The following is a 15,055-nucleotide window of genomic DNA, read 5'->3' as shown; positions in this document are numbered from 1 at the left end:
CATGGGGCCCACACCATGTTGTCGGGTCAAACCTAAAGTCAATATATGCGACGGATTTTCCGTCGCAAGTTACTGTTCATAGAAGCCACGTGGTTGTCTAGGTCAAACTAAAAGTCAATATTTGCGACGGATTTTCCGTCGCAAGATAAAATGTTCCAGGTGGTTCACAACCATTTCAGCTCCCCCAAAAAGCTTCAAAATCAATTACATACGGTTCCTGCAAACACACAGAAAATTCCAGCATTCGACAAATTCACAACTCGTTCAAGACGAGATTTCCAAACAACGTTTTCTCATAACCTTAAAATAAAAGGTTTAAATAAGTTTAGTACACAACAAACTTAAACTAAATACGTGTTCAACAAATAAAGTTAAATAAGTCCATAAACCAACTAATAACTACTAATCAATGCACGGGAGTGAATAAGGTGATAGGAGTAGAATTAGGCCTATCATTGTCGCCACCATCATCATCAAAGTCATTTCGACGGCACATCATCAGTTGCAGGGTGGTAGGATGGTACTGGTAGCGATGTTGGTGGTTGTGATGGGTCCAATTGATAATGGGTGGTGAGAGGTAGCTACAGGGAGGTAGAGAGGAGTTATTGGCCGACAATGGTGAGGCAATCATAGTAGTGGTGATCGCATGTTGACGAGTGGGTAGTGATAATGAGTGAAATTGGCTGGTGGGTGAAAGAGCTCAAGAGTAAGGAGTTAAAGTAATTTGCAGATCAGAAAGGAGTAAAGAGATTTGATTGAAATAGGCAAACAAGAGCCGACAAACGAAATCATTACTTTCATTCCCCTATTTTCCTTGCTTTTATTAAAGACTCACAACCAAACATACTCTAAATATACCGTCGAATATATTTTATCCTTCAATCTATGATATATGATGGTTCATCATAAGACCTTGTTTTCATTTTCACCAACCAACAACAATCATACTCAGCAAATCAATTGCCATATTTTTAGATAATCGATCCTAAAAAAGCCCTCAAACAATCTCTCCATATACGATGATCATTCCTTTTCCTTTTACAACTTCACTAGAGAAACGAATTACACTAGTTAGTTGGTCTAACATCTCTTTGTATTCACTCATTTTCATAATATATAGGTTCTTAACTGAAAGCAAACAAGTTTTATAATAATACAATTCATTCTCATTTTTTTTTCTATTTGATTTATCCTCTTTTATGCAAGGACCTTTAAAAAACATTGTCTTTTCAATAAATGAGCTGGTAAAAGTGTCAACCCAGTAAACTTGACCCGAGACACAAAAATGACTCGAACTTGACGGATATACCTGAATTGTAATCCGATCCGAAAGTGACTGGCTCGAAGTGACCCAATAGACAAACCTAAATGACTTATGTGATCCGAAATGACTTAATAGAGTCTTAAGAGCATCCGCAAAGGTGAAGCTCCCTATATTTTCTCTTTCCTTCTCTTATTCGTCCACCTCATTTTCCACTAGCTTTTCCATTTACACTCCCCAATTTATATCTACATCTATGCAACAATGAGGTTCCCCAACAATATTAATTCACACCCAAAAATTTGGGAGGCTTCCCAAAAACAACTCAAAAGACCTTACTTTTTCTTTGGGGATCTTCCCTACAAATAGAGGAGCCCCATTTGTTGGGAGGGTGTGTGCAATAACGGGGTTCCCCATTTGAGGAGAGAGAGAGGGTATATGGGGAGGTTAACTTCCCACCTTTGCGAATGCCCTAGCCTCTAAGGCAAGTTCTTAACTTGAAATGACCTAAACTAACCCAAAATCGCTCGGTCCAAATCACTCGGTCCGAATTCGAATAACCCATTTACCACCCCTGCCAACATCATGTTGGCCCAAACAACTAAACAAGTCCAAGAACCCTAAACCCTACTACCATCAACTAAACCCCCTAAAAAAATCCCCAATTTGAAGAACAACAACAAAGAAGAATCAAAGATCTCTAAAAATGGCGTGTAGAAGATTGCTCACTACACTCAAACGCCATAGCTCCATTTCCTTCCTCTCATCATCATCAACTTCAACACATTATTCTCAATCCCTCAAAACCCTAATTCCATCCCTCTCTTCGCTCCAACATCTTCCCCCCAATTTCCAATTTTACCCTTTACAATTCCGGTTATTCTCATCCCAACCCCCTGAAAACCCTAGAATCAATCGTACCCAAATCCTCGATGAGGATGATGATGATGAGGATGGGGACGAGGATGACGATGACGAGGAAGATTATTCGAGTGCTGAGGAAGAAGAAATTGACGGAAATGTCGGAAAACGAAGCGTAAATGAACCGGCTCGGCTCGAGGAGAGATCGTATTATGTCGAAGATAAGCTTCTTGAAGCTGCTGATATTGGGTACAAGGTTATTGGGCCGTTAAAACCTGATGATCGTGTGTTTAAGCATTATGAGGCTGCTTTTGCTATTGTTCAGGTGGGTCCGTCTTTCCGAAGTAATTAATACCGAGTTCGTCCCAATCATTTGTTTACCTTTGATTCCGTAATATAATGTATTGTATAGTGTATGGGCCGTTACTTCGCCTTTTACACCTCATTTAATGATAGTAATAAATACGGTCTTGAGTTTCGAGTTTTTGTTTTTTGTCGGATTGATTTTTGATGTTGGTAATGTGTGGATTGTGAATTGTGATTGTAGGTTGGGTCGCATCAGTTTAAGGTGAGCAATGGAGATGTCATTTATGTTGAGAAGCTCAAGTATTGCGAGGTTAATGATAAGGTATTTCTTGTTCGAATAATATAAGCATTGCGCTTTTTTCGAAATTGGTTAGCTTCATTTTGGTTATGGTTGTGATGTTCTTTGGATTGGCATGATTTGAATAAGTTAAGACTTTTATCCGAGGATCAATGTACATTCGACTCCCTTACTGTTTTTGCTGTTGCTATTGTTGTTAGATCAATGTAGTATTGGAGGCATGGATTGTGGATGGTACCGGGTTGTTTACTAATGAACTAGTCAGTTTTTAGATGACACTGTTTTTTCTGTGTTCCGATACCATGATACCATCTGATCAGTGGCCAGTGTTTTCGCTTTCTGTTGACCATTATTTTGACTTGCTTTGACATTGTGATTTCAGTTTAGTTTGTAGCATTTTATCCGAGACTAAGAAGTTTCCAGGAAAAAAATAATTGCTTTGATACATGGTTTAGTATGTTGTATTGTAGTTCCTGGTTGAAATGTGCCCTGGCCGCTGAGTTACTAGGAAAGTTAAGCGTGACATTATAGTGCTATGACTTAAGAAACAGTGAAGGGATTGGATAATGGATCTAGCTTGTGCATCTTTTCGTTCATAGTGTGATATCCCTTTCTTTGGTCTATGACCATTCAGCCATGGATGCAAAAAGACTTGGCGAGGGGATCTTAGTTTAAAAAAGCGCGCCTGAGGCGCAAGGCGCAGTGAGACGCCAACCAGATAGCGTCAGAAGATCGCATCATGAGGCGCATGTAGTGCAAAAGGCGCACCTAAGGTGCATGAGGCGCACCCAAGGCGCATTAGTGTGCAATTCCATATTGTTTTTCAAAATTCTTTTATTTTACCCTTCTTTTCTCCCCCTTATCCTTAATTTTCACTTTTAAAAACATGTTAGCCCTCTTTAAAACAAAAAAGGGACTATTCTCGCCCAAAATTTGATTGTAAAATATGAGGTTCTTTTGAAAAATCAGTGTGCCTTCGCCTCGCGCCTTGCGCCTTGCGCCTTGCGCCTTGCGCCTTATCCCTTTGAGACCCCATCCCATCAGTGCGCCTTGTGCCTTCTCAAACTAAGGAGGGGATACGAGTCTAATTCTAAACAGAAACAAAGATTCTGATAGGTCCGTTTGCTTCTAAACGAGATTGTTTTCAGTTTTCTGAGTAGGAGATTGGGAGGTACGGAGTATATAATTTAGGCGTTACACCATTTTTGTTCTCTATTTGGTTGTGTAGTAACGCAGTGTTTGCATCTGGCAACAGATGAAACTAGCTGTTTGTAGTGCTATAAACTTGGCATACTGGCCAGTGGTCCATTTTTGGTATAAGTTTCTGTTGCATTTAATGATCTTCCTTATAGCTTGATATGAACTAGTCACTTATTTACGTTTTCAAGTTGTGAGTAACCTGTGGAAATGAGATGCTAGTGAGCTTCCTCAACATAAAAATCATGTCTTGAAGACGAAAATTGTGTCTTTAACCTCAAAGCCTTACTTTTTCCTAGCTGGCAAAACCTCGCTAACAGGTCTGCCTTTAACTTCTCTCGTTTGCATGCATATGCTACTATGCTAGCCTTGTGACGAACATTTTAGACCATTCTGCGCATGTGTCCCCCCACCCCTCTTCTTTTTTTAACATTACTCTAGTAATTTCTGTATTTACTTTTGTCTTCATTGAATCAAAACTTGAGTCTGTTAATAAGTTGCCTTTTTTATACATTGGTGCGTTTCAGCTGATCCTAAAGAAGGTGATGATGGTGGGTTCACCGACTCAGACCATCATTGGCAGGCCTATCTTGCCAGAGGCGGAAGTTCATGCTATTGTGGAGGAACATGTAAGATCTTTCGTGGACGTTTTGTTCTTTCAATTTTTTTTTCTGCTCGAAGCAGTTTCTGTTCTAGCTCAAACGTTGCATGTTTGGTCATTTTCACAAATTTATCAGAAACTACTACAGAGTATATAATAGAAACACTTGTGGTTTTGATGAAGTTTTAGCCCACAAAACGAGCGATTTTTTTTTTAATTAGCAATGTTTGTGCCTGGAGAATCTCAAATTGTGCAACAAAATTACATTACGAGTACTAAATAGCTCAAGTCATGCCTTTTTTTCAGGCTTTAGATGCCAAGGTGATAATATTTAAAAAGAAGAGGAGAAAGAATTACCGGAGGACAAAAGGTCACCGTCAGGTAAGGCACCAACCATGAAATTCATTTACTCTCAAAGTCTTTCCACAATCCTTTACTTGCTAACCCACAAACGATTCTACAGGAATTAACCCGTTTGAGAATTACCAACATCCAAGGGGTTGACAAGGCAGAAGCACCATTACTTGGAAAGTCGTCGAAAACATCTGCTAAGAAAGAGGAGAAAGTAGCAGTTCCTGCATGAATGGAAGTTCAATACATTTGATGTAGCAACTGGTAGGTCGATTGTTTCAATGATTTTATGTCATCTTTGCCGAATGTATGTTAGAACCCCATGTCACGGAACGGTTGTAAGATTAGTTTTTTATATGTTGGCAGTGTAAAAGTTTGCTCACTTCATAAAGCCTCGTGAAGAGCTAGGATCTTCTCCCTCGGATGTACCGGTTGCAGCATTACTAGTGCCAAGTGGGGTGTTGGATGAAACGGTCTCACATGTTACGAGCGTTTCATTGTAGTTTTTTTTGTGCTCCATACGAGACTTCTTTCTTTAGAAATGACCATTGCCAATTGCTAGGGTCAGGATCCCCATGGAGTCGCGATACTATATTGGAGAATCGGTTGCAGATCTCATTTAATTATATGAATTGCAAATAATTATGATGTTCTCAAGTTACAGTTTCATGTACGATTTTGTGCAACTCGTGTCGTGCCTGATCTAACTTCGAATTGTAGCTTATTATGGTTAGCAGTCATAGACAGTAGCTCTTAGTCCGGCATTGGTTGTGTTGGTTTGCAAACGCTTGAGATCCGTTATACGATACCTGAGTAAACCTGACAAATAATTGCGGACTACATTTTCTTTTTGTTTTTACATTTTCACTTCCACCGATCATATTAAGCAATTTTTCTCTAACGATACATTTCATATCACAACGTAATTGCTATTTCCTACACACATTTTTACTTAATCCTACACAAAATTTCCCGATTTTCCGACTTTGCCCCTCTCATTTCTCCCAAAAAAAACCTAAATCATGGGTTATTGGGTTCCGTGAACAATGTAACATCTAATCCCGCTACGTTGCCTCCGGTCGTCGCCCTCCTCAAACGTCGCCGCCGATCTCCTCCTCCCTCTTCCGACGACGGCGATCACTTTCTCGGTGGCTTTTACAGCAGGTGTAATTGGACCTTTGGAGGCTGCGGTAAATGGAGCGACGACAATTTGTACTCGTCTTTCGATAACGATAATTAATTAATGAATATCTAGAGGATTCATCCTTTAATTTTGTTTTCCAGTTCATTGAATTGTGTTCTTAAATTGCTTGCACTTCACATTAATGAAGGTTGTGTGATAGTTTCAGAGGAGAAGGAGAAAGGTCTAATCATGATTGTCTTGTTTGATTATATTATAATCGGTAAAAGTCGTGATTGGGAGGCGATGAAGGATTCACTAAATTGGCGTTTCTCATTTTTTTGGTTTTTCATTCTCTCTTGTTTATCTCTTGTTTGGGCGAGAAATGAGAGGGGTATATTCGGAATAAAGGGAAAAAATGTGCGGGATTGAGTAAATTGGTGTGCGGGATTTAGCAAGTCCCTATCACAAATGCTGTCAATATATAAAGACTTGCCGTTAAAATGGTTGAAATTCTTAAATAATAAAAATAGTAGTGAAAACTGGATCAAGTGATCGACCTACTTGACATTATGATTTATAAGATATGAAACGCACCCAATTTATCCACCTGGTAAGTCATTTTAATTTGTTTCGTTATTATGAAAAAAAAACTAAAAGCCATTGATATGTCATTTTTCCTCGATGAAAATATATTCGATTTTTATGGCCCTTTAAAACACTCGGTAAAGTCGATAGTAGCTACAATATCATTTCCGAAAGAAAAAAGAAAATAAAAATACTCCCATGGTCCGGACTCCGGAGTTCGTCACACAATGTGTGCTGTATCACTGTATGCCTGTATGCAATATGCAAGTATGCAGTTTCAGCTCTTTAAGATATTATGTACGAAGGTTCTAATATTTATATTGCTGAGAGATAAGCAAGAGGGATCCGTGGCGCAATGGTAGCGCGTCTGACTCCAGATCAGAAGGTTGCGTGTTCGATTCACGTCGGGTTCAATTCCCCGAACAAAACCCCTCTCTTTTTTAATTTTCACAGTCAGCTCATTCATAATCCGACCCGAACCCGTTTTACCCGCAAACGACCTTAACCCATCTGAGATTCCAGTTTTCCCACTTTCCTCCAATTTTGTCCCCAAAACCTCTCAACAATGCTCTCACTAGGTATTTCCTTCCTCTCTCCTTTGATCATTTTTTTTATGTTTTTTTTAAAGTTTAATGTTATTGAATAGTTATTGTAAATCAATTATCATGATTCCTGAGCAAAAGCTTGAGTTCAAGTGCTTAAACTTACAATTTATGTTCCGGGTCGTCCCAGTCATTTTTTTACCTTTGATTAAAATACCCCCATCCCCAAAGAATAAAAAGGTAAACAAATGATTGGGACGGAAGTAATATATGGAAGTATATGGAGCATTATGTATGATTGATGAATTAGCTTATGTGGTTAAATTTGTGATCAATTTGATTTATTGGTGATTTTGAAAAGATAGTTTCTTTGTGTTCAATTGTTCATGTCGTTGCTTGAATGAGTTAGACAAGTGAGGTATATCAGAATGGGTGATTTGATTTTATATGCCATTGTTTTTTCGGGTTCGTTTCAAATGATCAATATAGGGGAAAACTGGACAAGAAGTAGAGTATAATAGCTTTTATTTTATTTGCTCCCCTTGCAAAGTTGTCGCTAATCGATAATTTGTCTACTTTGCGGTGAATGTCAGAGTTGGGGGGAGGGGGAGGTGGAGGGGGCTGTGTAGGGGTAGTATGGACACTGCAGTTATTTCTGATCTTGAGGCGGTCAATTGGTGGAGGAATGGAGGAAGATCCGTAGTTGTTGGAAGTATGGAGAAATATTTTCGATGGTGAGCCGTTAAGGTGTTCAATTGCTCTATGGGATGAGTGGTAAAACTGTAGCATCTATCTAAAGTTATGTACGACCTTCTTTTCGTACATCAATTGCAAACATGTCTCTCCCATTCCATGCCTGTGGAGGGAGAAAAGATGTATTCCCCCTGTCCCTGTCCCTGTCCCTGTCCCGGTCACGGTCAGGACATTTGTTGTCCTTTTCCATTTTGAGGTGTTTCAGTCAATTGTTGTCCTTTCTATTTTGAGATTGCATTTGATGAGCAATTTGATCATTCACACTCAATTTGGTCCACTTGTCATCTTATAATTGGTTCCTTCCCCTTTCCTTGGTCTTTGTGCCAAAACTAAAGGACGGAGTACTTATTAAGCGAACGAGTGAACCATTCAACAGTACTAGTGCTAAATCAACGGCTGTTAGTTGGTGAGCTTTGATAGCTTCTTGTGACGCTGTTATCTTCTGCTTGATGTCCCCATTTTTGTGGACTTATTATACTGTTGCTTTAGTTTTTCTTAGAAATACATGGACCTTCTGTTTCTGTTGTTTCTCCGATAAATTTACTATTTCTCGTTTCTGAACTTGTGTGAGTACCTATTCTATCTGTTTCATATCTTAATTAAATACGCCTCTCTTTTCCCCTTCCCTCTTTCAGCTTGGTCATGGGAAGAAATTTATGACGATTGTGGAACTCCAGTAGAAAGATTATGGTCCAAGGAAGTTGCTGTTATCTGATACACCTTTTAGGTTGATTGATAACGGATTAACGGTGTACTACTGGGCGGGCTTGGATTTCAGATGCTAAATGGATTCAAATTTCGTAGCGATTAATGGAGACTTTGAGCCTGGTTCAGACATGGAATTTGAGTCCCATGAGGCTGCATATGAGTTTTATAAAGAATATGCCAAGTCTGTGGGGTTTGGAACTGCTAAGCTGAGCAGTCGTCGTTCTCGAGCTTCAAAGGAATTTATAGATGCAAAGTTTTCATGTATTCGGTATGGAAACAAGCAACAGTCTGATGATGCCATAAATCCGCGACCTTCTCCAAAGATAGGTTGCAAGGCAAGCTTGCATGTTAAACGAAAACCAAATGGGAAGTGGTATGTGTATAAATTTATTAAGGAGCATAATCATGAACTACTACCCGAGCAAGCTCATTTCTTCCGAAGCCATAGGAATAGCGATTCGCTTAACAACGATGTCCGTGCTCGGAAACGCAAAATTTTAGCTTCTCTGTCCAAACAGTTTAGTAGCTATCAAAATGTCGGGTGTTCGGATAGTTTTATGAGAAGTCAGCATAACAAGGGCCAAAGCTTGTCTTTAGAATATGGAGATGCACAACAACTGCTAGACCTTTTTATGCAAATGCAGGAAGATGATCCGAGATTTTTTTATGCTGTTGATTTGAATGAGGAGCAACGACTGAGAAATGTGTTGTGGGTTGATACGAAAGCCTTAACTGATTACACTTACTTTGGCGATGTCGTATCTATTGACACAACATACTTCGCAAACAAGTATAAGAGCCCACTACTTCTTTTTGTTGGAGTCAACCATCATATTCAACCAACATTACTTGGATGCGCACTGATTGCGAATGACACAGTACATACTTTTCTCTGGGTATTGCAAACATGGCTCATAGCAATGGGTGGTCGACCTCCTCAAGTCGTCCTTACTGATGAAAGTAAGGCGTTGAAAACGGCTGTTAGAGAAATTATGCCTGAGAGTCGTCATTATTTTTGCTTGTGGCATATTTTGGAAAAGATTCCAAAGCGTTTAGAAGCAATAAGCGTTTGGCTTGAAGATTTCATGAAGAAATTTAGCAAGTGCATGTGTCGATCGTGGACGGAAGAGATATTTGAAAAGAGATGGTGGAAGTTGCTTGAGAAGTTTAAGCTTCAAGACAATGAATGGCTAAGATCTATTTATGAAGCTCGCATGCACTGGGTGCCTGTATTTACACAGGGTGTATCTTTTGCAGCGTTGTCCACTTCATCACGATGTGATTCTGTGAACTCTTATTTTGATAAATTTGTCAATCCCGAGACTTCTGTAAGAGAGTTTATTGAACAATATAAGGTCCTTTTGGGTAATAGATTTGAAGAAGAGGCAAAGGCGGAGTTTGAAGCATGGCATGAAGCTCCTGAGTTTAAATCACCTTCGCCCTTTGAGAAGCAAATGGCGTGGGTGTACACACATGAAATCTTCAAGAAGTTCCAAGTAGAGGTATTAGGAGCTGCGGCATGCCATCTTAAGAAAGAGAATGAAGACATCAACATTGTAACATATACTGTTAAAGATTTTGAGAAAGATCAAGAATTTACGGTGGAATGGAACGAGTCAAATTCAGATATCAGTTGCTTGTGCCGTTTGTTTGAGTACCAAGGCTATCTTTGTCGACATGCTATTGTTGTTCTTCAGATGTCAGGTATGTGTATTTAATTTTTTAAATGTAAATATATGCTTTTCATTGATGCTCAAAACTTCTAGTGCTTCGTCAACACTATTTACGCAGAATATATGTTTACTAGAGAGATTTTTAAGTCCACCTAGTGTCTGGCGTCATTATACACCCTTAGGGCCTTAGCCAATGAGAATATTTGATTTACAAGAATTCGCACACGTAACAAAATGATATCCAAGTGAAATGAAAAAGGAGGCTTCTCATTGGATATGGTGTATGTGACGCCGTGAGTCCGTGACGTTGTGCAGCGGCTGTATGATAATTTTTCATGCATATAAACAGATTCTATAGTGCAAGATGTAACTGCAAACTACTTATGTATTTTTCTATTTTTAATGGAGTCAGAGACTCATATAGTTTGGCTTTAGAGCAAGATGGAATAAAGCAGAATGACTCAATACTCTCTATGTGCTTGCCGCTTCTTATGACATGAAGTAGTTTTTGATGCATTTTTGCCGCAATTTTCATAACGGGTCATCTGAAAACCTATGTTACTCCAACTCTTTTTATTTCTTCGTGTACCCGTGGCTGATGTTTTCATGAAAATGATCCGTGCCCAACCCTTGAGCACGGTTCTATATCAGATACTCCTAAACGAGTCTGAATAACACAGCTGAAACCAGCCTTTAAAACACTGGGTAGTATGGTTTTTACTTTATATATGCATTGCCTATTCCCATGAGTCAATTTTGCTCAATTCCGTTTCAGGTGTGTTTAGCATTCCGTTTAAATATGTATTACAGCGCTGGACAAATGCTGCTTGGAGTAGGCATGTCATCAGTGAAAAGTTGGATGAAGTTCAGGCTAAAGTTCGTAGGTACAATGATCTTTGTCGAAGAGCCATAATCTTGGCTGAAGAAGGCTCATTATCTACAGAGAGTTATAATGCGGCAGTATCTGCCATAAGAGATGCGTTTCAGCGGTGCACTAGTGCAAATAGTTGTTTTGAAAAAGATTTGAGATCCGACTCTTTCTTCATTCATCATGACGAGGAAGATATTCAAGCTAGCCATTCAAGGATATCTGTCAGGGATCCATATATTGGAATGAATGAGGCTTGTGTAGTTTCAGGGAGACCTGAGGTTGGAAACGAGGTTGTTAGTGACAGGATTAACGTAAACACCAGAGTGGGGCCCGTGAGGGTGAGTTTTATAAAAAAATTAGTATGTTCTTACTTAACCTATAAATTTCAATCTGGATTTGTTAGTGAATCCTAAATGCTGATTTTTGTATTTTGCAGGGATCAGTGCACAAAGATAAAGCGACTGTTGAATCACAAGACGGCTTTACTCAAATGGTATGTCAGACGGACCTATATACTTGTGTTGTTCTATACCTCTGTCCATGACTCCATGCATTTGGTTTCAGTGCATTTTCGACCAATTCACTGCATTTCCCTTTTTTAATATACTTTGACAAAGACAAAAATACCACTTTTAAAGTTTATAAGATCCGCTATTTATTCACTTAACTTTTACTTATGCTCTAAATCCACTTGACAAACATACCCTTCTCGCCCGCAAGTGTGGAGTCTAGTGGTTAAAACTTGGGTGAAATTCTCAGGAGACCTGGGTTCAAGCCTCCCCAAGAGCAAAATCTTGTGAAGCATTCTTGGCCTGAGTCCATGCCTAATAGACTTTGAGCCTGTCACCCTTGGGTGGCTACCAGGTATACGTGGTTTGCAGGCTATCACGTGTTTACCCAGTGCGCACCGAAGGTAGCGGCTGCGGATTCCCTTGTCACCAAAAAAAACATACCCTTCTCACTTGCCTCTCTTTTAAAACTCATGCCTTGCGGAAATGTACTGAATCCATATGAATGATGGGAGTATAGAGGTGTATTATTTCTTGATTTTTTAGTCTTAAAAGGCTTAGGTTAGCCGCAAAACCATATTTTTCATGCTAGAGGCGAGGGCACAGAAAGTGGTCTTTGTGATTTTTTTTACGATTGCCTTTCTCATCAAGACTCACTCAACACTACAGGAAACTCAAAATACAAGGCCTGCTCATTTACATAATATGTTCCCTGTACATTTTCACAATGTAGTACCAAGTGTATTTCAAGGGCCAACACCAACGCAGTATCATAGCACATGGCAAGAGAAACACCTGCAACGTTAGTTGTATCACGAGAATCACGACCCCTATATATGCCTGGGATTTATATTACAACCTCCGGGCAAGAGAAATTACAGCCCTTTGATCGACAAGAAACGCCCATTAAAGCCGGACAAGCAGCATGAATGAGGTGCATCCTCCTATGTCGAGGTTTTTCTTGTATGTGGTATTTGTGTTCCGTGTCATCGTTAATTTTGACATTTGCAAGTTTTTATATGTTCTGTAGACTCTGTTGCTCTGTACATTTTGTACATAAATTGGTAGTTTAGTTTACCCCCCCTTAGCTCAATGGTTTTTTTTTTTGATGTCTGCTCGACGTTGAATTATAAATATTTTAAAGACGAGGTTAATAGTTCGAACCTTGGCCCATCCTAGTTTTTTGCTTCAAAATCTATCACTGGTCATAGTGCCTTGGTATGTAGGGGTGTGCATAATCTAGTCCGGACTGATTAGAACATATTCAGATTGCGCTCTTGTTGTTCCTTGGAACCGGTTCGGACTCAGTTGCCCTGGTCATTTGTTTTGGTACTTTTATGGGTTAATGGCCATTGCATTTGTCAATTGATGATTCTTCTATCAAAGTTTCAACTGTGTATCATGAACCGTGATCAATAGTCCGGTCTTTGGCTTATGAATTTATGATTGTCTCGGAATGTTGAATTTGAAGACGATTCGCCTCAAAACTCGTCAAGCCTAAAAGTTTGAAGTCTATATTTGGCTTGGAAAAGCCAAAACCCGAGTTCATATTGACTCGAAAATTGTAGAAAATTCTTGTCGATTTTGGCTTCTTTGTTTCTTGTAAAAAGTTTGCAAGGAAACACAAACTCAGAAGTTGAATGATTGGAAGCAAATACACTACCAAAATTAGCCTTTCTGACCCAAGTCAACTCGAACCGAATTAGAAATCGTTTTGATCAAACTCGAGCTAAGATTTGACCGAACTAATCTTTAAGATTCCTCGAACGGACTATCTTACTTATATGCTATTAGTCTGATTCTAATTTCTAAGTTCGAGGTGAGATTTGACCGAACCGATCTTCAAGATTCGTTGAACGGACGATCTTGCTTATGCTACTAATCTGATTCTATTTTTATAATATTTTTTTGGTGTACAGTGAGTTACAAGGGTAATTTTTATGCTGACTCGAATTCAAAGTGCAACCTCGACTTTATTAATTAAGCTAGTTAATATTAGCTAATCCGACTATAATTTCTAAGTCAATTTCTCCTACCATGTTATACACGTCTATAAGTGTGTAGACCACGCCCAACATCCCCATATATTCCCTTAATTGAAAATCAAGGTAACTAAACTTTTTTTTTTCCTGTTTATAATCATTATAATTACAAAGAAAAAGCAAGAAAAGTGAATAAAAAGTAGCTTGATTTTACTTTTCTATTTTCATCATTTTCAACTAAGAGTTTGTTGCATGTAAAGTAAGACCTTCATCACTTTATTTTTTCTTGTTTTCTAACCCCTTACAAAAAATGTTTACTTGGTCTTGCTTTAGACGGGTTATTTTGGTCTGAAGCAATAAATCAGGATTTTATAACCATTTTACAGTCACATGTGACCACTATTGAAAAATAAGATATTATAAGTTGTAACACTGATTGTTCCATTGTGGTTACATTTAATTATAAAATGGTTATATATCTCTGTCTGAAGCTTCAAACGAAAAGGGTTCGTATGAAACAAGAATTTGGGAAAAATGTTAGATTGATAGGCTTTGATTTTCATCTTTTTTACATACTTTTCTATATTTCCGACATTATTTAGTGGCGGATCCCTCTTAGTTGACTCTTTGTGTTCATTTCACTCTTTTTTCAACCTTTTTTATTTTGTTTTATTTTCTCATTTTATAGTAGAGTACTAGAATTTGATTGTCCTCATTCTTGAGTCTTGGCTTTTTATGTTTTTTTGATGGATCTTTGTCAATAATATTGATATTTTTTAATGAATTCAAAATGGTGTTAAGAAATGCCAATGGTATTTGAAACTTGATATGGTTTTTGAAAATTGACGACAGTGTCATATCACACGTATGTGTTATTTTAATAACTGAACTAGCTGATTTATTATAACATTACTTTTTTTCTCTCTTGTAAACGGAGATTATCCTAGCGTCACAATTGGTCACATCATTGGTCGATAAAAACGTATAGAAATTATTTACATTTCGTGTGAGTACTTGGTATGATAGAATCCATAGTTATATCCATTATATGTTTCGCCTCTTCCATCTGGTGTCACCTGAGTTACAAGAGTAACACAACAGTATAAAGAGGAGGTTATTCAAACCTGCAATTTATTATCCACAAATCCACAATAGCAACATCACTTTGAGATAACGCATTTGTACACGACTCGATTTTCGCATAATTAATTAATTAATTTTATTTTTTTTGAAAAGAAAAAAGGGTAAAAAGGAAGACTAAAGTGATGGTAGTTTGTCTAATGAGTTCAAGTAAACAATCATTCCTCAGGTAACTAAGTTGAGATCGAGGGTGTGTGATTTCACAGTGTTGGGAGTTGTTGGAGCCTCCCTTTTGGACTTTTTCCCAACTTCTCCCTCGGGTACCCTTCTTTTCTAGCTAAAGCTACTACATTT

The 15,055-nt window shown here is 38.4% G+C and overlaps 2 protein-coding genes and 1 non-coding gene across 3 annotated transcripts; all 3 read left to right on the top strand.

Annotated features, from left to right (window-relative positions):
* The first annotated feature begins 1,856 nt into the window (after positions 1-1,856).
* On the top strand, positions 1,857-5,559 carry LOC141591651 (large ribosomal subunit protein bL21m). The gene is made up of 6 exons (XM_074412054.1): positions 1,857-2,447; positions 2,670-2,750; positions 4,451-4,552; positions 4,831-4,905; positions 4,988-5,139; positions 5,242-5,559. The coding sequence occupies exons 1-5, from the start codon at positions 1,968-1,970 to the stop codon at positions 5,105-5,107; spliced, it is 858 nt and encodes a 285-aa protein (XP_074268155.1). The 5' UTR covers positions 1,857-1,967; the 3' UTR covers positions 5,108-5,139; positions 5,242-5,559.
* A 1,365-nt stretch (positions 5,560-6,924) lies between these two features.
* On the top strand, positions 6,925-6,996 carry TRNAW-CCA (transfer RNA tryptophan (anticodon CCA)). Its single transcript has one exon. It is a non-coding gene; the product is annotated as a tRNA-Trp (tRNA).
* A 75-nt stretch (positions 6,997-7,071) lies between these two features.
* On the top strand, positions 7,072-12,720 carry LOC141591649 (protein FAR1-RELATED SEQUENCE 4-like). The gene is made up of 5 exons (XM_074412052.1): positions 7,072-7,161; positions 8,514-10,290; positions 11,035-11,468; positions 11,567-11,623; positions 12,309-12,720. Exons 2-5 carry the CDS (start codon positions 8,664-8,666, stop codon positions 12,444-12,446), a joined length of 2,256 nt encoding a protein of 751 aa, XP_074268153.1. The 5' UTR covers positions 7,072-7,161; positions 8,514-8,663; the 3' UTR covers positions 12,447-12,720.
* Positions 12,721-15,055: the final 2,335 nt, after the last annotated feature.

The sequence above is a fragment of the Silene latifolia genome, chromosome 7 (genome assembly GCF_048544455.1).
Source record: "Silene latifolia isolate original U9 population chromosome 7, ASM4854445v1, whole genome shotgun sequence".
Taxonomy (NCBI): Eukaryota; Viridiplantae; Streptophyta; class Magnoliopsida; order Caryophyllales; family Caryophyllaceae; genus Silene; species Silene latifolia.
This window is presented reverse-complemented; position numbering and strand designations above follow the sequence as displayed.

What these genes read in the sequence shown, in the direction of transcription:
- LOC141591651 (XM_074412054.1), top strand. Translation starts at nt 1,968, where the DNA reads ATGGCGTGTAGAAGATTGCTCACTACACTCAAACGCCATAGCTCCATT. An exon ending in ATTGCGAGGTTAATGATAAG is followed by an intron (nt 2,751 to 4,450) that starts GTATTTCTTGTT and finishes GGTGCGTTTCAG; the next exon opens with CTGATCCTAAAGAAGGTGAT. An exon ending in ATGCTATTGTGGAGGAACAT is followed by an intron (nt 4,553 to 4,830) that starts GTAAGATCTTTC and finishes CCTTTTTTTCAG; the next exon opens with GCTTTAGATGCCAAGGTGAT.
- LOC141591649 (XM_074412052.1), top strand. Translation starts at nt 8,664, where the DNA reads ATGGATTCAAATTTCGTAGCGATTAATGGAGACTTTGAGCCTGGTTCA. An exon ending in TGTTGTTCTTCAGATGTCAG is followed by an intron (nt 10,291 to 11,034) that starts GTATGTGTATTT and finishes ATTCCGTTTCAG; the next exon opens with GTGTGTTTAGCATTCCGTTT. An exon ending in AAGACGGCTTTACTCAAATG is followed by an intron (nt 11,624 to 12,308) that starts GTATGTCAGACG and finishes TCAACACTACAG; the next exon opens with GAAACTCAAAATACAAGGCC.